The 21,808-nt window shown below is 40.4% G+C and overlaps 1 protein-coding gene across 1 annotated transcript in view; it reads left to right on the forward strand.

The window, feature by feature from the left end:
• The window catches only part of FBN1 (fibrillin 1), a 277,248-nt gene that overhangs the window by 245,125 nt on the left and 10,315 nt on the right, over positions 1–21,808 (forward strand). Inside the window, exons 57-63 of the mRNA XM_012181624.4 lie at positions 2,424–2,549; positions 3,122–3,328; positions 4,581–4,706; positions 4,949–5,071; positions 16,702–16,818; positions 17,075–17,203; positions 18,149–18,268. Of these exons, the coding sequence (XP_012037014.1) occupies positions 2,424–2,549; positions 3,122–3,328; positions 4,581–4,706; positions 4,949–5,071; positions 16,702–16,818; positions 17,075–17,203; positions 18,149–18,268 (948 nt within the window). The remainder of the gene's footprint in view (positions 1–2,423; positions 2,550–3,121; positions 3,329–4,580; positions 4,707–4,948; positions 5,072–16,701; positions 16,819–17,074; positions 17,204–18,148; positions 18,269–21,808) is intronic.

The raw sequence follows: 21,808 nt of genomic DNA on the forward strand, positions 1-21,808 counted from the left end.
TGCTTTTTCGATGATCCAGGAGATATTGGCAATTTGATCTCTGGTTCCTCTGCCTTTTCCAAAACCAGCTTGAACATCAGGAAGTTCACAGTTCACGTATTGCTGAAGTCTGACTTGGAGAATTTTGAGCATTGCTTTACTAGCGTGTGAGATGAGTGCAATTGTGCAGTAGTTTGAGCATTCTTTGGCATTGCCTTTCTTTGGGATTGGAATGAAAACTGACATTTCCAGTCCTGTGGCCACTGCTGAGTTTTCCATATTTGCTGGCACACTGAGTGCAGCACTTTCACAGCATCATCTTTCAGGATTTGAAATAGTTCTACTGGAATTCCATCACCTCCACTAGCTTTGTTGGCAGTGCTGCTTTCTAAGGCCCACTTTACTTCATATTCCAGGATGTCTGGCTCTAGGTGAGAGATCATACCATCGTGATTATCTTGGTCTTGAAGATCTTTTTTGTACAGTTCTTCTGTGTATTCTTGCCACCTCTTCTTAATATCTTTTGCTTCTGTTTGGTCCGTACCATTTCTGCCCTTTATCGAGCCCATCTTTGCATGAAACATTCCCTTGGTATCTCTAATTTTCTTGAAGAGATCTCTAGTCTTTCCCATTCTGTTGTTTTCCTCTATTTCTTTGCACTGATCGCTGAAGAAGGCTTTCTTATCTCTTCTTGCTATTCTTTGGAACTCTGCATTCAGATGCTTATATCTTTCCTTTTCTCCTTTGCTTTTTGCCTCTCTTCTTTTCACAGCTATGTGAAAGGCCTCCCCAAACAGCCATTTTGCTTTTTTGCATTTCTTTTCCATGGGGATGGTCTTGATCCCTGTCTCCTGTACAGTGTCACAAACCTCATTCTATAGTTCATCAGGCACTCTGTCTATCAGATCTAGGCCCTTAAATCTATTTCTCACTTCCACTGTACAATCATAAGGGATTTGATTTAGGTCCTACCTGAATGGTCTAGCGGTTTTCCCTACTTTCTTCAATTTGAGTCTGAATTTGGCAATAAGGAGTTCATGATCTGAGCCACAGTCAGCTCCCGGTCGTGTTTTTGCTTACTGTATAGAGCTTCTCCATCTTTGGCTGCAAAGAATATAATCAATCTGATTTCGGTGTTGACCATCTGGTGACATCCATGTGTAGAGTCTTCTCTTGTGTTGTTGGAAGAGGGTGTTTGCTATAACCAGTGTGTTCTCTTGGCAAAACTCTATTAGCCTTTGCGCTGCTTTATTCCGTATTCCAAGGCCAAATTTTCCTGTTACTCCGGGTGTTTCTTGACTTCCTACTTTTGCATTCTAGTCCCCTATAATGAAAAGGACATCTTTTTTGCTTGTTAGACCTAAAAGGTCTTGTAGGTCTTCACAGAACCGTTCAACTTCAGCTTCTTCAGCATTACTGGTTGGGGCATAGACTTGGATTACCGTGATATTGAATGGTTTGCCTTGGAGACGAACAGAGATCATTCTGTCGTTTTGAGATTGCATCCAAGTACTGCATTTCGGACTCTCTTGTTGACCATGACGGCTACTCCATTTCTTCTAAGGGATTCCTGCCTGCAGTAGTAGATATAATGGTCATCTGAATTAAATTTACCCATTCCAGTCCATTTTAGTTCACTGATTCCTAGAATGTCGATGTTCACTCTTGCCATCTCTTGTTTGACCACTTCCAATTTGCCTTGATTCATGGACCTGACATTCCAGGTTCCTATGCAATATTGCTCTTTACAGCATTGGACCTTGCTTCTATCACCAGTCACATCCACAGCTGGGTATTGTTTTTGCTTTAGCTCCATCCCTTCATTCTTTCTGGAGTTATTTTTCCACTGATCTCCAGTAGCATATTGCACACCTAATGACCTGGGGAGTGCCTCTTTCAGTATCCTATCATTTTGCCTTTTGATACTGTTCATTGCATTCTCAAGTCAAGAATACTGAAGTGGTTTGCCATTCCCTTCTCCAGTGGACCACATTCTGTCAGACCTCTCCACCATGACCCATCCATATTGGGTGGCCCCACAGGGCTTGGCTTAATTTCACTGAGTTAAACAAGGCCATGGTCCTAGTGTGATTAGATTGACTAGTTTTCTGTGATTATGGTTTCAGTGTGTCTGCTCTCTGATGCTCTCTTGCAACACTTACTGTCTTACTTGGGTTTCTCTTACCTTGTACATGGGGTATCTCTTCACGGCTGTTCCAGCAAAGCACAGCTGTTGCTCCTTATTTTGGACAAGGGGTATCTCCTCACCACCGCCCCTCCTGACCTTGAACGTGGAGTAGCTCCTCTAGGCCCTCCTGAGCCCATAAATAGGTTATCTAGTCACAAACTAAACTTTTCTTTTTTGAAAAAAAAAAAAAATCTATCTTTGTACAAAGTGGACAGATGACACCTCTTCTCTTTGGTCCTTCAATTACACCACACAGATGAAAATGAATGTCAGACCAAGCCTGGGATCTGTGAGAATGGGCGCTGCCTCAACACCAGGGGGAGTTATACCTGCGAGTGCAATGACGGCTTCACAGCCAGCCCCAACCAGGATGAGTGCCTTGGTGAGTACAGACTACAGGATGCTTTTGTAACCCCAGCCTCCACACTGGGATGCTTGAAACCAGATCACTTATTTGAAATAATAGAAAATGTTGAAATTTGAGGAAAGGTTAACAATGTTCATATTTTGGAGATGATTCTATGACCATGATTGTCCACTGGGCTTAGCACCACCCTGCCGCTAAATTCTTTCTTTGCTAATTGTATCATTGAATCACTTGTTTGGAATTCTTTCTCAGCTGCCTATTTAAGCTCTTGATGCTCAGGATCAGTTTCCATGTGTTTCTCTGACCCTTGCTATAGCCTGGTTCTCCATATTTCTGGGAACAGAGAGAGTGATAATCTTGTTGATACCAATGCCTTTCTGCCCACTTACTGAATATCTTGTCTTGTTTTCCCCAGATGTCATCCTTTTTCTCTTACTGCTGCTTCCAGCTTTCCCTTCTTGCTCCTTCTCAGCCAGGGTAAAGTGTTACATCCTTCTTGGGTTTTACTATCTGAGCAAATTCGGAATACCATGCTATGCTTCTAAAGCTCCCTAAAATCTTCTTTGCATTCCTAACGTCCTTTCCAGACAACCGGGAAGGGTACTGCTTCACGGAGGTGCTCCAGAACATGTGTCAGATCGGCTCGAGCAACAGGAACCCCGTCACCAAGTCTGAATGCTGCTGCGATGGAGGGAGAGGCTGGGGGCCCCACTGTGAGATCTGCCCTTTCCAGGGCACTGTGGCTTTCAAAAAACTCTGCCCCCATGGCCGAGGGTTTATGACCAATGGAGCAGGTACTTCATTTTGTTCTGATTTTTGACCAGTGGAGCAGGTACTTCATTTATGGTCCAAAAATACTTTCAGGGAATGTTTTATGAGGAACAGATGAGAATATAGAATCTATAATGTGGGCCTAGGTTGAGTTGCACAGTTTAGGTTGACCAAAAAAAAAAAAAAATCATTATGGTACTTTAGATATGGTACTTTAGATATTCAAAGCCATGTTGCCAGAGTGTCCTTGGTCTGATTAATGTGTGTGCTTCAGTTCGTGTCTTTGCATTACAAGGAGTCCTCAACTTTTTAAGCTGGTTTGTTATAAGAATATAACCTTTTACTCAGAATATAATCTTTTAGATACATTTTGGAATAAATGATCACTAAATTCCTAAAGTAGCCCACCAATATGTATTTTATCTTGTAAAACTGGCTGAAATATATCACATGAAAGAAGTATAAAACAATGCTGATACAGTCAGCCTTCCATATCCACAGATTCCATATCTGTAGATCCAACCAACCTTGGATTGGTTTCTACCCAATGTTGATTGAACCTGCAGTGCCAGCTGTACTATGCCATTTTGTATATGGGGCTTGAGTGTCCATGAATTTTAATATTAACAAGGTAGTTCTGGAACCAGTGCTCTGGATATGGAGGGATGATTGTACTGGGAATTAAGACAGCTGCCTCTGGAAAAGTACAAGCCATGTCAACTTGAGAGGGATGAGGAGGCTGTCAAGGTGTCTGGGGCTGCTCTGAAAAAGACTTCCAGGCCTTTGTTTGTTAACAATGACTGCAATTGTTTGCAGTCTCATAAAGAGAGACTTTGAGCTCCTTGGGAGGAAATCAGAAGTGAGAGGAGAATAAAGAGATTAAATAGGATTTATGTTCATGTTATAAAGTTGTGACTAAAGGTTAATAACAGAATTGGATGTGGTAAAGACAGAATAGATGGAATAACCAAAGTGATTTATCATTCTTTGGCAGATGTGAAAATGAGATGGTAGACGCATTTCTTCAGACCAATGAAAGTATGCTATATTGCATTTCAGAGTAATCTTGAAAAGATCAGGAAAAATAAGAGCTATGGGTATAAAATTGTTATTTAACAATCCAAGGCTAAGAACTCACTTGCTATTGGCACCCTACTAAGTAGTAATGAGATAGAAGGGTCAAGATGTGAGTGTCAGTGGCTTTAATGCCCAGTAGTACATATTGACCCTTTTATAATGCCTTTCTCATTTTAATTGCTATTTATTAAATTACAGATATTGATGAGTGCAAGGTTATTCATGATGTTTGCCGACATGGGGAATGTGTCAATGACAGAGGATCATATCATTGCATTTGTAAAACTGGCTACACTCCAGATATAACTGGAACTGCCTGTGTAGGTAAGTGCTCTGATACTCAGGTTTATTCTCGGGTGGAAATTGTACATTATGAGGAAGAAACCCTCAAACTAAAACTCTAAAAAGCCTGTGTAATTTCATAAGGAAATGTAAGACAGTGATCAAAGACCATACAGTTTACCTTTTCTTTCTTTAAAACTAAGATTCTTTGTTAGACGCTGTGGGTATTGAGCATTGAAACATCTTTTGAGATGGGCAGTGACACTGTGTCTTTTTGATCATAGATCTGAATGAGTGCAATCAGGCTCCCAAACCTTGCAATTTCATCTGTAAGAACACAGAAGGGAGTTACCAGTGTTCATGCCCGAAAGGCTACATCTTGCAGGAGGACGGAAGGAGCTGCAAAGGTAAAGTAGAAAGTGCTTCCACCCACTTATCTGCCTTATGGGAACATGGTTTCATTCCTTGTGCCTTTGAGGGATCCAAAGCTGAAAGACCTCCCTCTGGGGTTAGTGCCTCCTTGGCGACATTTTTCTTACACCAACACTAGAACCTCCTAAAAAGGATCCTATATCTAAAGACAAAGAAGTAGCCAAAATGAAATGGTAGGAGGGGGCACAATCATGATAAATCCCACACCTGCTGGTGGATGCCCCACAAAGTGGAAAATAACCACAGAAATTCTTCCACAGGAGTGAAGGTTCTGAGCCTCAGGTCATGCTCCCCAGCCTAGGGGTCTGGAAACAGGAGGAGCCCCCAGAGAATCTAACTTTGAAAGCCAGTGAGGTTTGATCACAAGAATTCTACAGGACTGGGGGAAATAGAAACTACATTTGTAGGGCACATACAAGTTCTCATGTACACCAGAAGCCAGAGAAAAAAGTGGTGACCTCATAAGAACCTGGGCTGGACCTACCTGTTGGTATTGGATGGTCTCTTGCAGAGGTGGGGGGTGGTTATGGCTCACTGTGGGAACAAAGACACCAGAGGCAGTGATTCTGGAGAGTACTCACTGGCATGAGCCCTGGTGGAGACTGCCATTTTTTCACCAAGACTTGGCTCCAAACAACATGTAGGCTCTGATGCCTCAGGCCATACAACCAACAAGGTAGAAACACAGCCCCGCCCATCAGCAGACAGGCTGCTTAAAGTCTTTCTGAATAAAGTCTTTCCTGCTAAACATATTCCCTGACAAAGCCTTGCCCACCCACCAGAGGGACAAGAAAGGCTCCACCCAGGGGCAGGCAGGAAAAAAAGTCCCTCCCACCAGGAAGCCAGCACAAACCTCATCCACCAGAAGATGACAGCAGAAGCAAGAACTACAATGTTGCAACTTGAAGCATGGATACTGCAAGCCACAGAAAGTTAGATAAAATGAGAGAGCGCAGAAATGTGTTCCAGATGAAGGAACAAAATTAAAAACCCAGAAGAACAACTAAGTGAAGTGGAGATAAGCATTCTACCCCAAAAAAAGGAATTCGGAGTAACAATAGTAAAAATGTTTCAAGATCTCAGAAAAAGAATAGAGGCACAGATCTAGAAGATATAAGAAAAGTTTAATAAAGACCTAGAAAAAATAAAAACAGATGAACAATAACTGAAATAAAAAAACACACTGAAAAGTGAAAGTTGCTCAGTCGTGTCTGACTCTTTGCTCCTCTGTCCATGGGATTTTCCAGGCAATAGTACTGGAGTGGATTGCCATTTCTTTCTCCAACCAGGGATCTTCCCAACCCAGGGATCAAACCCAGGTCTCCCTCATTGTAGACAGACGCTTTACCATCTGAGCCACCAGGGAAGTCCTAGAAGGAATCAATGGCAGAAAACGTGAGGCAGAAGACTGGATAAGTGAGATGGGAGATACATGCTGGAAATCACTGTTGAGGAACACAATAAAAGAATGAAAAGAAATAAAGGGTCACGAAGAGTCGGACACAACTGAGCGACTTCACTTTCCCTTTTCACTTTCCTGCATTGGAGAAGGAAATGGCAACCCACTCCAGTGTTCTTGCCTGGAGAATCCCAGGGATGGCGGAGCCTGGCGGGCTGCCGTCTATGGGGTCGCACAGAGTTGGACACGACTGAAGCAACTTAGCAGGAGCAGCAGCAGGAGACCTCTGGGACAACATTAAATGCAATGTTCACACTATAGGGATCTCAGAAAGAGAAGTAAGAAAAAGACCTGATAAAATATTTGAAGAAATAATAGCTGAAATTTTCCCAAATATGGGAAGGGAAACAGTCACCCAGATCTAGGAAGCACAGAGCGTCCCAGCCAATATAAATCCAATGAGGAACACACTGAGACACAAAGGAATCAAACTAACAAAAATTAACGACAAAGGAAAAGTATTAACATAGAAGGTAAATTGCAGCTGATTTCTCAGCAGAAACTCTTCAGGCCAAAAGGGAGTGGAACAATGTATTTAAAGTGATGAAAGGGAAAAACCTACAAGAATAATCTACTGAGCAAGGCTCTTACTCAGATTCAACAAAGAAATCAAAAGCTTTACAGACAAGCAAAAGCAAAGAGAATTCAGCACCACCAAGCCAGCTTTGCAACAAATGTGAAAGGAACTTCTCTAGGCAGAAGAGAAAACACCCCAACTAGAAATAAGAAAATTACAAATGGAAAACCTCACTAATAAAGGCAAACATACTGAAAAGGTAGGAAATCATCCACACACAAATATGCTATCAAACCCAGAAATGGTGAGAAGAGGAGAGCATAAATGCAGGATATTGGAAAAGGATTTGATGTTAAGAGACTAGCAACTTAAAACAATCTTTCTATATGTAGACTGCTATGTCAAAACCTCACGGTAACTGCAGACTGAAAATCTATACTAGGTATACACATACAATAAGAGAAACATCCATACACAACGGTAAAGTCAGTCATCAAATGACAAAAAAGGAGAACAAAAGAGGAAAGGAAGAAACAAGACCTTTTTAAAAAAAGCCAAAATTTTTTTAATGACAGTAAGAACTTACATCCCTTCATGAATCACTGCCTTATCATGGCTAAGGGGATTGTGTAACTCAGTGAAGCTATGAGCCATGCCCTGCAGGGCCACCTAAGACGGACGGTTAATAGTGGAGAGTTCTGACAAAACGTGGTCCACTGGAGGAGGGAATGACAAGCCACTCCAGTATTCTTGCAGTGAGAACCCTATGAACAGAATAAAAAGGCAAAAAGATATGACACTGAAAGATGAGCCCTCTCAGGTTGGAAGATGTCCAGTATGCTACTGGGCAAGAGTGGAGGGCAATTACTAATAGCTCCAGAAAGAATAAAGTGGCTGGGCCAAAGCGGAAACATTGCTCAGTTGTGGGTGTGTCTGGTGGTGAAAGTAAAATCCGATGCTATAAAGAACTATATTGCATAGGAACCTGGAATGTTAGGTCCATGAATCAAAGTAAATTGAACACAGTCAAACAGGAGATGGCAAGAGTAAACATCGACATCTTAGGAATCAGTGAACTAAAATGGATGGGAATGGGTGGATTTAGTTCAGATAGCCATTATATCTACTACTGTGGGCAAGAATCCCATGGAAGAAATGGACGAACCCTCATAAACAACAAAAGAGTCAAATGCAGTACTTGGGTGCAATCTCAAAACCGATAGAACAGTCTCAGTTTATTTCCAAATCTAACCATTCAACATCACAGTAATCCAAGTCTATTTACCAGCCACTGATGCCGAAGAAGCTGAAGTTGACCAGTTCTATGAAGTCTTACAAGACCTTCTAGAACTAACACCAAAAAAGATGTCCTTTTCATCATAGGGGGTTGGAGTGCAAAAGTAGAAAGTCAAGAGATACCTGAACTAACAGGCAAGTTTGGCCTTGAATACAAAATGAAGCGGGCAAAGGCCAACAGAGTTTTGCCAAGAGAATACACTGGTCATAGCAAACACATTTTGCCAACAACACAAGAGATGAGTTTACACATGGACATCACCAAATAGTCAATACTGAAATCGGATTGATTATATTCTTTGCAGCCGAGGATGGAGTAGCTCTATACAATCAGGAAAAACAAGACCTGGAGCTGACTGTGGCTCAGATCATCAGCTCCTTATAGCAAAATTCAGGCTTACACTAAAGAAAGTGGGAAAAGCCACTAGGCCATTCATGAATGATTTAAATCAAATCCCTTATATAGTAAAGGTGACAAATAGATTCAGGGGACTAGCTCTGGTAGAGTGCCTAAAGAAATACGGACAGTTTGTAACAACGTACAGGAGGCAGTGACGAAAACCATCCCAAAGAAAAAGAAATTCAAGAAGGCAAAGTGCTTGTCTGAGGAGGCCTTACAAATAGCAAAAAAAAAAAAAAAAAAAGAGAGAGAGAGAATCCAAAGGCAGAGGAGAAAGGGAAAGTGAATGCAGAGTTCCAGAGAATAGCAAGGAGAGATAAGAAGGCCTTCTTAAATGAACAATGCAAAGAAGTAGAGGAAAACGATAGAATGAGAAAGACTAGAGATCACCAAGAAAATTAGAAGTATCAAGGGTACATGCAAAGATGGCTCAATAAAGGACAGAAACAGCAAGAACCTTTCAGAAGCAGAAGAGATTAAGAAAAGGTAGCAAGAATACACAGAAGAACTGTACAAAAAAAGTCTTAATGAACCAAATAACCATGATGGTTTGGTTACTCACCTACAGCCAGACATCCCGGAATGTGAATTCAAGTGGGCCTTAGGAAGCATTCAATCAAAGGGCCTTAGGAAGCACTTAACTACAATCAAAGCTAGTGGAGGTAATGGAATACCAACTGAGCTATTTCTAATCCTAAAGGATGATGATGTTAAAGTTCTGCACTCAGTATGCCAGCAAATTTGGAAAACTCAGCAGTAGCCACAGGACTGGAAAAGTTCTCTTTCTAATTTGAAAGAAGGGCAATGCCAAAGAATGTTCAAACTTCTGCACAATTGTGCTCACTTCACATGCTAGCAAGGAAGACAGAAAATCCTTCAAGCTAGGCTTCAACAATACATGAACACAGAACTTCAGACACACAAGCTGGGTTTAGAAAGGGCAGAGGAACCAGAAATCAAACTCCCAACATCTGCTGTATCATAGACAAAGCAAGGGAATTGCAAAAAATCTTCTGCTTCATTGACTACGCCTTTGACTATGTGGATCACAACAAACTGTGGAGAATTCTTGAAGAGACGGGAACACCAGAGCACCTTAACTGCCTCCTGGAAAACCTGTGTGCAGGTCAAGAAGCAACAGTTAGAACTGGACTTGGGAAAATGGACTGGTTCAAAATTGGGAAAGGAGTACATCAAGGCTGTATATTGTCACCCTGCTTATTTAACTTATATGCAGAATACATCATGTGAAATGTGGGGCTGGATGAAGCACAAGCTGGAATCAAGATTGTCGGGAGAAATGGCAACAACCTCAGATATGCAGATGATACCATACTAGTGGCTTCCCTGGTGATTCAAACAGCAAAGAATCTGCCTGCAATGCTGGAGACCCAGGTTCGATTCCTGGGTCGGAAAGATCCCTTGGAGAAGGCAATGGCTCCCCACTCCAGTATACTTGCCTGGAGAATTCCGTGGGCAGAGGAGCCTGGCAGACTACAGTCCTTGGGGTCACAAAGAGTCAGATAAGACCGTGCAACTAACACTTTCACTTTGGGGCTTCCCAAGCTGGCACTAGAGAACCAGCCTGCCAATACAGGAGACACAAGAGATTCAGCTTTGATCCCTGAGTTTCAAAGATCCCCTGGAGTAGGCCATGGCAACCCACTACACTGTTCTTGCCTGGAGAATCCCATGGAGAGAGGAACCTGGGGGGCTACAGTCCATAATTTTGCAAATAATTGGACACAACTGAAGTGACTTAGCATGCACACAATGGCAGAAAGCAAAGAGAAACTAAAGAGCCTCTTGAAATTAAAAGACAGTTGCTCCTAGGAAGAAAAGCTATGACAAACCTAGACAGAATTTTAAAAAGCAGAGACATAACTTTGCCAATGAATATAGTCAGAGCTATGGTTTTTCCAGTAGTCATGTATGGATGTTAGAGTTGGACCATAAAGAAGGCTGAGCACTGAATAATTGATGCTTTCTAACTGTGGTGCTGGAGAAGACTTGAGAGTCCATTGGACACCAAGGAAATCAAACCAGACAATCCTAAAGCAAATCAACCCTGAAAACTCATTGGAAGGACTTATGCTGAAGCTCTAATACTTTGGCCACCTGATGCAAAGAGCCGACTCATTGGAAAAGACCCTGCCTGATGCTGGGAAAGATTGAGGGCAAGAGGAGAAGGGGGTGACAGAGGATGAGATGGTTGGATGACATCATTGACACAATGGACAAGAGTTTGAGTAAACTCAGGGAGATAGTGAAGGACAGGGCAGCCTTACATGCTGCAGCTCGTGGGGTCACAAAGAGTCAGATATGACTTAGTGACTGAACAACAGCAGCAAATATCACTGGTGAGCTTAGATGCAAGTATCCTCAACAAAATACTAGCAAACCGAATCCAACAATACATTAAGTGGATCATACACCATGATCAAGGGGATTTACACCAGGAATGCAAGGATTTTTCAATATCTGCAAATCAGTGTGATAAACCACATCAACAAATTGAAGAAAAAAAAAACATATGATCATCTCAATAGATGCAGAGAAAGCTTTTGACAAAATTCACCAGGCATTTATGATAAAAGTTCTCCAGAATGTGGGCATAGAGGGAACATACATTATAAAAGCCATATAAGACAAACCTACAGCTAACATCATACTCAACAGTGAAAAGCAAAAGCATTTTCTCTATGTTCAGAAACAAGAAAAGAATGTCCACTTTCACCACTTCTATTCAGCATAGTTGTAGAAGTCCTAGCCACAACAATCAGAGAAGAAAAAGAAAGAAAAGAAATCCGAATTGGAAAAGAAGACGTAAAACTGTCACTGTTTGCAAGCAGATTCTTTACCATCTAAGCCATCAGCAAAGCCCAGATGATATGATACAATACATATAAAACCCTAAAGATGCTATTAGGAAACTACTAGACCACATCAAGGAGAGATAAGAAAGCCTTCCTCAATGATCAATGCAAAGACATAGAGAAAAACAATAGAAGGAGAATGACTAGAGAGCTCTTCAAGAAAATTAGAGATACCAAGGGAACATTTCATGCAAAGATGGCACTAATAAGGACAGAAATGGTATGGACCTAACAGAAGCAGAAGATATTAAGAAGAGTGGGCAACAATTGACAGAAGAACTATACAAAAAAGATCTTCATGACCCAGATAATCACAATGGTGTGACCACTCATCTAGAGCCAGACATCCTGGAATGTGAAATCAAATGGGCCTCAGGAAGCATCACTATGAACAAGGCTAGTAGAGGCGTTGGTATTCCAGCTGAGCTATTTCAAATCCTAAAAGATGATGCTGTGAAAGTGCTGCACTCAATATGCCAGCAAACTTGGAAAACTCAGCAGCGGCCACAGGACTGGAAAAGGTCAGTTTTCATTCCAGTCCCAAAGAAAGGCAATGCCAAAGAATGCTCAAACTACTGCACAATTGCACTCATCTCACGCTAGTAAAGTAATGCTCAAAATTCTCTAAGCCAGGCTTCAACAGTATGTGAACCGTGAACTTCCTGATGTTCAAGCTAGATTTAGAAAAGGCAGAGGAACCAGAGATCAAATTGCCAACATCTGCTGGGTCCTCGAAAAAGCAAGAGAGTTCCAAAAAACCCTCTACTTCTGCTTTATTGAATATGCAAAAGCCTTTGACTGTGTGGATCACAACAAACTGTGGAAAATTCTGAAAGAGATGGAATACCAGACCACCTGACCTGTCTCCTGAGAAATCTGTATGCAGGTCAAGAAGCAACTGTTAGAACTGGACATGGAACAAAAGACAGGTTCTAAATCAGGAAAGGAGTAGGTCAAAGCTGTATGTTGTTACCCTGCTTATTTAGCTTATATGCAGAGTACATCGTGTGAAAGGCCGGGCTGAATGAATCAGAAGCTGGAATCAAGAATGCCAGGAGAAATATCAATAACCTCAGATATGTAGATGACACCACCCTTATGGCAGAAAGTGAAGAACTAAAGAGCCTCTTGAAAGTGAAAGAGGAGAGTGAAAAAGTTGGTTTAAAACTCAACATTCAGAAAACTAAGTTCATGGCATCTAGTCCCATCACTTCATGGCAAATAGATGGGGAAACAATTGAAATAGTGGGAGACTTTATTTTTAGGGCTCCAAAATCACTGCAGATTATGATTGCAGCCATGAAATTAAAAGACGCTTTCTCCTTGTAAGAAAAGCTATGACCAACCTAGACAGAATATTAAAAAGCAGAGACATTACTTTGCCAACAAAGGTCTGTCTAGTCAAAGCTATGGCTTTTCCAGTAGTCAAGTATGGTGTGAGAGTTGGACTATGAAGAAAGCTGAGCACCGAAGAATTGGTGCTTTTGAATTGTGGTGTTGGAGAACACTCTTGAGAGTCCCTTGGACTGCAAGGAGATCCAACCAGTCAATCCTAAATGAAATCAGTCCTGAATATTCATTGGAAGGACTGCTACTGAAACTGAAACTCCATAACTTTCTCTACCTGATGCAAAGAACTGTCTCATTGGAAAACACCCTGATGCTAGGAAAGATTGAAGGTGGGAGGAGAAGGGAATGACAGATAATGAGTTGGTTGGATGGCATCACTGACTCGATGGACATGAGTTTGAGTAGACTCCGGGAGTTGGTGATGGACAGGGAAACCTGACGTGCTGCAGTCCATGGGGTCACAAAGAGTCAGACACAACTGAGCGACTGAACTGAGCTGAGAACACGTCTATGAATTTGGTAATTTAGTTCCAGGATACAAATTTTATACACAAAAATCTGTTGCATTTGTATACACTAACAATGAAAGATCAGAAAGAGAAATTAAAGAAACAGCCTTTCATCAGAAAGAATAACATACCTTGGAATAAACCTACCTGAAAAGGCAAAAGACCTCTATCTGAAAGACACTAATGAAAGAAATTGCAGATGACACAAAGAGATGGAAAAATATACCATGTTCTTGGATTGGAAGAAACAATACTGTCAAAATGACTATGCAACTCAAGGCAATCTACAAATTCAGGACTATCCCTATCAAATTACCAATGGTACTTTTTGCAAAACTAGGACAAAAAAATTTAACATTTGTATGGAGACCCAAAAAACCCTAAATAGTCAAAGCAATCTTGAGAAAGAAAAATTGAGCACTCACTTCAGTCTATCCTACAAAGCTACACTCATCAAAAGAGTAATGTTTTTGGTACAAAAACAGAAATATGAATCACTGGAACAAGATAGAAAGCCCAGATATAAACCCATGCACCTATGGTCAATTAATCTATGACAAAGTAGGCAAGACTATTCAATGGAGGAAAGACAGTCCAGAAAACTGGACAGCTACACATAAAAGAATGTAGTCTTTAACACCATACACAAAAATAAACTCAAAATAGATTAAACTCTTAAATATCAAACATGATACTTTAAAACTTTTGGAGGAAAACAGGCAGAACACTCTTTAAGTTGCAGCAATACATTTTTCAAGCTATCTGTTTGAGTAACGGAAATAAAAGTAAATGAATGGGACCTAATTAAATTCAAAAGCTTTTGTACAGCAAAGGAAACCATAAACAAAATGAAAAAAAAAAGTTCACGGTATGGGAGAAAATTTTTGCAAGTGATGCAACTGACAAAATCTCCAAAATCTACAAACAGCTCATGCAGCTCAATATCAAAACAAGCAAACAACCCAATCAAAAAATGGATGAAAAATCTAAATAGACATTTCTCCACAAATGGCCACATGAAAAGATGCTCAGCATCACTAAATTGTTAGAGAAATGCAAATCAAAATTACAATGAGATTTAATCTCACACTAGTCAGAATGACCATCATCAAAAAGTCTACAATAGTAAATGCTGAGAAGGGTGTGGAGAAGAGGAAACCCTGCTACACTGTTGATGGGAATGTAAATTGGTACAGCCACTCTGCAGAACAGTTTAGAAGTTCCTTTAAAAATGAAAAATAGAACAACTGTATGGTCTAGCAATCCTCCTCCTGAGCATGTATCTGGAGAAAACCATGGTTCAAAAGTTTACATGCACCCCAGTGTTCATTGCAGCACTGTTTACAATAGCCAAGACATGGGAGCAACCTAAATGTCCAATAACAGATGAATGGATGAAGTAGATGTGGTACATGTATACAGTGGAAACGGCAGCCCACTCCAGTGTACTTGCCTGGAGAATCCCAGGGACAGAGGAGCCTGGTGGGCTTCCATCTATGGGGTCACACAGAGTCGGACACGACTGACGCGACTGAGCACTTGGTCATTAATGATGCAATAGCATTTGCAGCAAAATGGTTGGACGTGGAGACTAAGTGTAGTAAATCAAAGACAAATATCATATGATATTGCTTATATGCAGAGTCTTAAAAAAAAGAGAGAGATACAAGTGAACGTATTTACAAAACAAAAACAGACTTACAAACATAGAAAACTAACTTATGGTTACCAGAAGGGAAAGCTGGGGGCAGAGGAGGGATAAATTAAAAGTTTAGAATTTATTTATATACACTACTATATATAAAAGAGATAACCAACAAGGGCTGACCAGATAGCACAGGGAACTTGGCTCAATATTCTGCAATAACCTACATGGGGAAACAATTTGAAAAAGAATAAATCTGTGTATATGTATACTGAATCACTTTGCTGTACACCTGAAACACAACACTGTTAATCAGCTATACCCCAATATACAATGAACGTTTTAAAAAAATCACTGAGTTGGCCCCCTCACCTATCTGCAGGTAGTGAGCTGCAGCAAACATGCGATGGTGCTCTAGCAAAGCCCCTGGGGTCACAGAGCAGGCAGGACGCCTGCTAGCAGGAGACAGACAGCTGTCAATAATGCAGAAGCCAGAAGAGCAGAAACAGCAATTCCCCAGCAACAGAAAGAGCACAGGATTGGCTCGTTCCTAGGAGATGTCAGCACTAGGAGAAATATGGGCGGTTCTTTCAGTTCAAGCCCACTCCAGATATTAGTCTAGCCAGGAGCTGGCACAGATCTGCAGTTCCAAGCACAACTCTGTCTGCAGTGATAAAAGAAGCTCGCAAGGAAGGGGGGCGGGGCACGGGGGCGGGCAGGCAGAGAGCCAGGCAGGAAGGGGAAGGTAGGTAGATTCCTAAATTCACAGCAATTTTTTTTTTAATTAAAATTCAACTAAAAACTGGAACACACTTTGTATCTCTTGAGATTTTAAATAGCAATGGTGTGGAGAGAGAACCTACAGGTTCCAGGCAGTGAGGAAAGAGGCCTGGTCAAACAGAGGATTTTACTGAGAAGTGGAAAATAATCTTGGATAAATATTGTAGATAGTCTTTTTTAAAATTGCTGTTGGCTTATCAGAATGAGGTGGTTTGTTTTTTTTTTTTTTCCTCTTCCTGATTGCTCAATTTTTGTTTTATCCAAAGGAGGAACTCTAAACAAAGCAGTTATTTTGGTTTGGTTTGATCTGGTTGACCATTTCATTTGGGAAGATTAAAAAACAGCAAACAGGAAGGAACCAAGCAGAGAAAATTCACTTTTACCCTCAAGTATTATTTTTATATTTCAACTTGAGATTTTTTTCAGTGCTTTGGAAGTTTTTGAGAATCCTTAATCTTTTATTTCATTTTGTAATTTATTTAAATTTTATGATGTATTGGACATTCCTTTGTTGAGAAAATTCTGTTTTCCTATAACTAAAGGGAATGGGTTTTTCTTGGATCACCAAAGAAATGCATTTTTGGTCTGAACTGAAACCACATTTTATCTTTAAACCCCATATCTCCTGGGTTTCTCCTAACCATATGCTGTGGTCCCATTCTGACAAGGTCATTTGAGATGTAGAAATGAAAACTCAGAGCTCCTCCCTAGGGTGGCTTCTAGGTTCCTGGGCTTCAGCTCAATTCCAATGCCCATCTTGCATTTTCTTATAGATCTTGATGAGTGTGCAACTAAGCAGCACAACTGCCAGTTCTTGTGTGTTAACACCATTGGCAGCTTCGCATGTAAATGTCCTCCTGGATTTACCCAACACCATACTGCCTGCATTGGTAAGTGGGAGAGGGAAAGTCCTCTGTAGTTATTTTTTGAAGGGTTTGTTTTCAAGGGCTCCTGCGGTTGGAATAAGAAGATAAAACTCAAGAAAATATGTGAATATATGTAAATATGTCTGTGTGTACATGCATGCATGTTGTGAAAAGCTATTGGCCTTTTCTGAGCAAATCACTCTTCTTTCTTCCTTTTAAACAACACAAAGAGAGCTTTGGGGAAGTCCCACCCTCTCCTTTCTCCCTCTGCTTCTTACAGATAACAATGAATGCACCTCTGACATCAACCTGTGTGGGTCAAAGGGCATCTGCCAGAACACTCCTGGAAGCTTCACTTGTGAATGCCAGCGGGGATTCTCACTTGATCCGAGCGGTGCAAGCTGTGAAGGTAGGTAGAGCCCTCAGCTTGATCCAGCTGGTTGCTCCTCATGAGGTGGCCTATAAACACCTGCATTGTCATCCTCTATGAGACATCAGAACTGAGCACAGGGGAGGCAGCCAGCTGCAGATGGAAATGTTTTCTCTGGTTTGTACAAGTCCCATATCTTAGAGATACACCTTTTGTTTCATGCTTGACCATGTCCTCAACACATGCTTTTCCTGAATGTAACAAGACTTTCTGCTCAGTTGTTAGTCTAATTGGAAATGACCCAATCAAGAAAAACAGCTAGATTCCTGAATTTGGTCACTTAATTTTCTAGTCACTGGATCCAAAATCTTGAAAGGATTCCCTCAATGTGGATTAAGTGTATAAGGAATAACTCTTCTGCCAACATATGATTAAATATTTTACTCTTATTTTTTAGGATTTTATTTTTGTATTGGCCTTTTGGTTTCCAATTCTGGCAGAAATAAGGAAATATAAATAGTTTACACAGCTATCCTATACTGCATTCATGTGCCTTGCATTAGTGTCTTCATTATTTTTATTTGTGAATTTTACCAGGGATGTTTTTTCCCTTGGACTTATCAAAAGCTCCAGAGTAGACATTCTTGAAATTGGTGGTGGAATATTGGTGATGCTCGGAAAGACTGAAGGCAAAAGAAGGGGGCGGCAGTGGATGAGATGGTTTGAGAGCATCACTGACTCAATCAACATGAATATGAGCAAACTCTGGGAGATAGTGAAGGACAGGGATGCCTGGCCTGCTGCAATCCATGGGATTGCAAAGAATCCCACATAACTTAGCAACTGAACATCAGCAATTTTTTATGTGTCAGATGTCTTACTAAAATTGCCTTTCACGTTCGTATGCTGATAAATGTTGCTTCAGAAAATACCTCTGAGATATGCACTGATGTGACTTAAACGCACCTCTGCCTTCTTTTTCAGATGTGGACGAGTGTGAGGGGAACCATCGCTGCCAGCACGGCTGCCAGAACATCATCGGGGGCTACAGGTGCAGCTGCCCCCAGGGCTATCTCCAGCACTACCAATGGAACCAGTGTGTCGGCAAGTAGTTTTCCCTTGTTCACAAGATGAACTGCTGTCAGCTCTTGAGTCAGAATACTGCTTTCTTTCTGAAAACTTTAAACTTATCACTGAAGCAACAAATACTCATTTCAAATTGTCCATACCTGGTTGAAACCAGAGGGAAGTCATAGCCTTTGCAAAGTAGCAAACTAAGGAAAAAAAATAATGATAAAGGGTACTTTGAAGGCATCTGAAATGAAATGCTGACAGAATTCCTTTATTCCTAATATCTCCTTGCTCTTCTGCTTCACTGCTAGTCATCAGCCCACACTGGAGTTCTCTTTAGGCCAACAAAATCCTCCGTCTGACTGAAAACTATCCATCAGCCAAAGGCTACTTTGAGCAGCTTTTGGTCAGAAGATGCAGGGTGGTTCATTGAATGCTATACACTTTTGGGGCAGGGTACAAGTTTTTTTCAGGACTGCTAAACTCTTTCGAAAATTAAGGGAGTCCCAGACTCTTGTCGTTAAATTGAAATTGTCACTTTTTGGTCCCACAGTGTCATAGGAAAATAACTTTTAATGGACATCAGAGAATCCCAACATTGCAAGTTTAGAAGGACCCCAATCCATCTAGCCCATGCCATTATTTTACTAATGAAGGCTTAGAAGCCAGGAAGGAAAGGCAGTCTGTCCTTACCCATTCTTTTGTGGCAGCACCAGAGCTAGAATCCAAAGCTCTTTCTTCACTTCATGTTTCAGGGCTGCCCTTCTAGTGTCACCTCTACTTGTTTTTTCTTTTTTTTAATTCACCTGGTAGCACTGCAAGCTTGGTGCTCTGGTGACCTGTTTGGCTGCCACTCTCTTGGGAACAGGGCCCTCCTTCTCAAAAACAGAGTGACTGCCTCTGGATGACTGCTCCATGTTGCAATGCTTGATTTTACTCCAAATGAAGACACATTTGGTATGTGCTCATTTATCAAATATGCGTCTTTCTCATCTGGTCTGATTCTTTACAAAACACAGTTTTGCAGAGGTGAGTAGGACTGGCTGAAATAACCACAGTGCTAGAGCTTACACTGCACAGTTTGCTGGTTAGTGATCTGGTTTTAATAAAAAATGCCTTTGTTTATTACCAGCTCAGGGAGGTCTTGGATTTTAATCACCAGTTTCTGACATTGTTCACAAAATTTCCAGCATAAGCTTTGTTGATTCAATACCCAGCATGTGAGTCTATTTGCCCTTATTACATATCTCCCTTGGATGAAACTGAAGCTATGGGGAAGAGTATAAAAGAGGTGAGATCTACCACTGCTGGGCATTCTCCTCCTCCTCCTCTGCTTAGTTCAGAGATGATAGAGATGGCCAGGTCACGTCCTTGTTGCCTGAAGATTCTTCGCTGGCCCCATGAAGACTGTGTTCTGCTTGGGACTTGGGAAGAGGAGGAGGATCAAGATGGCAGAATAGGAGGATGTGGAGTTCTCCTACCCCTACAGACACATCAAAAATACATCTACATGGGGAGCAATTCTCACAGAAAACCAACTGGAAACTGGCAGAACACCTCTTATTCAGCCAAATCTGCAAGAAAGATCTCCATGAAATGAGAAATCACAGAAAGAAAAAATGGACATGTGGAGACTAAACATATTATTAAGAAACCAGCGGGTCAACAGTGAAGTCAAAGAAGAAATCGGAAAATACCTTGAGACAAACAACAATGAAAACACAACCTTACAGAAGCTATAGGGTGCAGCAAAAGCAGCTTTAAGAGGGAAGTTCACAATAATATAGGCCTTCTTGAAAAAAAAAAAAAAAAACCCTCAATTTAATCTGCCACCTAAAAGAATTAGAAAAAGAAACAAAGAAAGCCCAAGACAACAGAAGGTAATAAAGATCAGAGCAGGAATGAATAGAGATTTAAAAAATAGAAAAGATTGATAAAACCAAGAGCCATTTTTTTGAAAAGATAAACAAAATTGAGAAACTGCTTGACAGACACACCAAGAAGAAAAGAGAAAACCCAAATTAATAAAATAATAAATTGAAAGATGATAAATAACAACTGATACTATAGAAATTAAAAACATCCTAAGAGAATCATATAAGAGTTATATGCCAAAAAATTGTGGAGCTCACCTAGAAGTGAGCTTAGACAACCTAGAAGAAGTAGACAAGTTTTAGAAACATAAAGGCTGTCAAAAATGAATCAAGAAGAACAGATCATTTGAATAGGCCCATCACCAGAAGTAAAATATAATCTTAATGAAAAAAATTCCCTGTAAGCTGAAGTCCAGAACTAGATGGCTTCACTGGGGAATTCTACCAGACATTCAAAGAAGAGCTTATACGCATCCTTCCCAAACTATTTCAAAAAATTAAAGAGGAGGTAATGCTCCCAGAGTCATTTTATGAAGCCACCATCACCTTGATGCCAAAACCAGACAAGACATTACATAAAAAGAATTACAGGCCAGTATCAGTGATGAACATAGGTTCAAAATACTCAACAAGATATTAGCAAGCCAAATTCAACAATACATAAAAAGGGTCATACACCATGACCAAGTTGGATTCATTTCCAGGTCTCAAACATAGTTCACATGAAAAATCAGTATGTTATACCACATCAACAAAAGGAAAGACAAAAAACACATGATCATCTCAATAGAATCAGAAAAACTATTTGATAAAATTCAACATCCATTCATGATTGAAAACTCTCACTAAAGTGGTTTTAAAGGGAGCATTTATCAACATAATAAAAGTCATTTACAATGAACCAACAGCCAATATAATATTAAATGGTGAAAAGCTGAAAGACTTCCCACTAAAATCTAGAACAAGACAGGATACCCACTCTCACTGTTCCTATTCAAATTGTACTGAAAGGGAAGAGGTAAAATTGTCACTGTGTACAGATGACATGATAATCTTTATAGAGAACCCTAAAGACTGCACAAAAAAACTACTGGAACTGTTAAATGAATTCAGAAGGTAATAAGGTACAAGATTAATATACAGAAATCTGTTCCTTTTTTTTACACCAACAATGAAATATCCGAAAGAGAAGATTAAAAAAAAAAAAAATCCTGTTTAAAATCACATGAAAAGATGAAATAAAATATCTAAAAACAAAGTTTACCAAGAAAGTGAAAGACCTATATGCTGAAAACTATAAAACATTGATAAAGGAAACTGAAGATGATTCAAGGAAATGGAAAGATAGCCATGCTTTTGGACTGGAAGAATTAATATTGCTAAAAGGGCCATACTACCCAAAGCAATCTACAGATTTAATTCAATCCCTATCAAAATACCCATAACACTTTTTACAGAACTAAAAAAATAATAATTCCAAAATTTATATGGAACCACAGACGACCCAGAATTTTCAAAGCAATCCCAAGGAAAAAGAACAAAGCTACAGGCATAACCCTTTCAGAATTCAGACTATGATATAAAGCTGCAATAATCAAAACAGTGTGGTATTGGCACAAAAACAGATATATATATCAGTGGAACAAGTAGAGAGCCCAGAAATAAATGCATGCACCTACAGTCAATTAATCTACACTAA

The sequence above is a fragment of the Ovis aries genome, chromosome 7 (genome assembly GCF_016772045.2).
Source record: "Ovis aries strain OAR_USU_Benz2616 breed Rambouillet chromosome 7, ARS-UI_Ramb_v3.0, whole genome shotgun sequence".
Taxonomy (NCBI): Eukaryota; Metazoa; Chordata; class Mammalia; order Artiodactyla; family Bovidae; genus Ovis; species Ovis aries.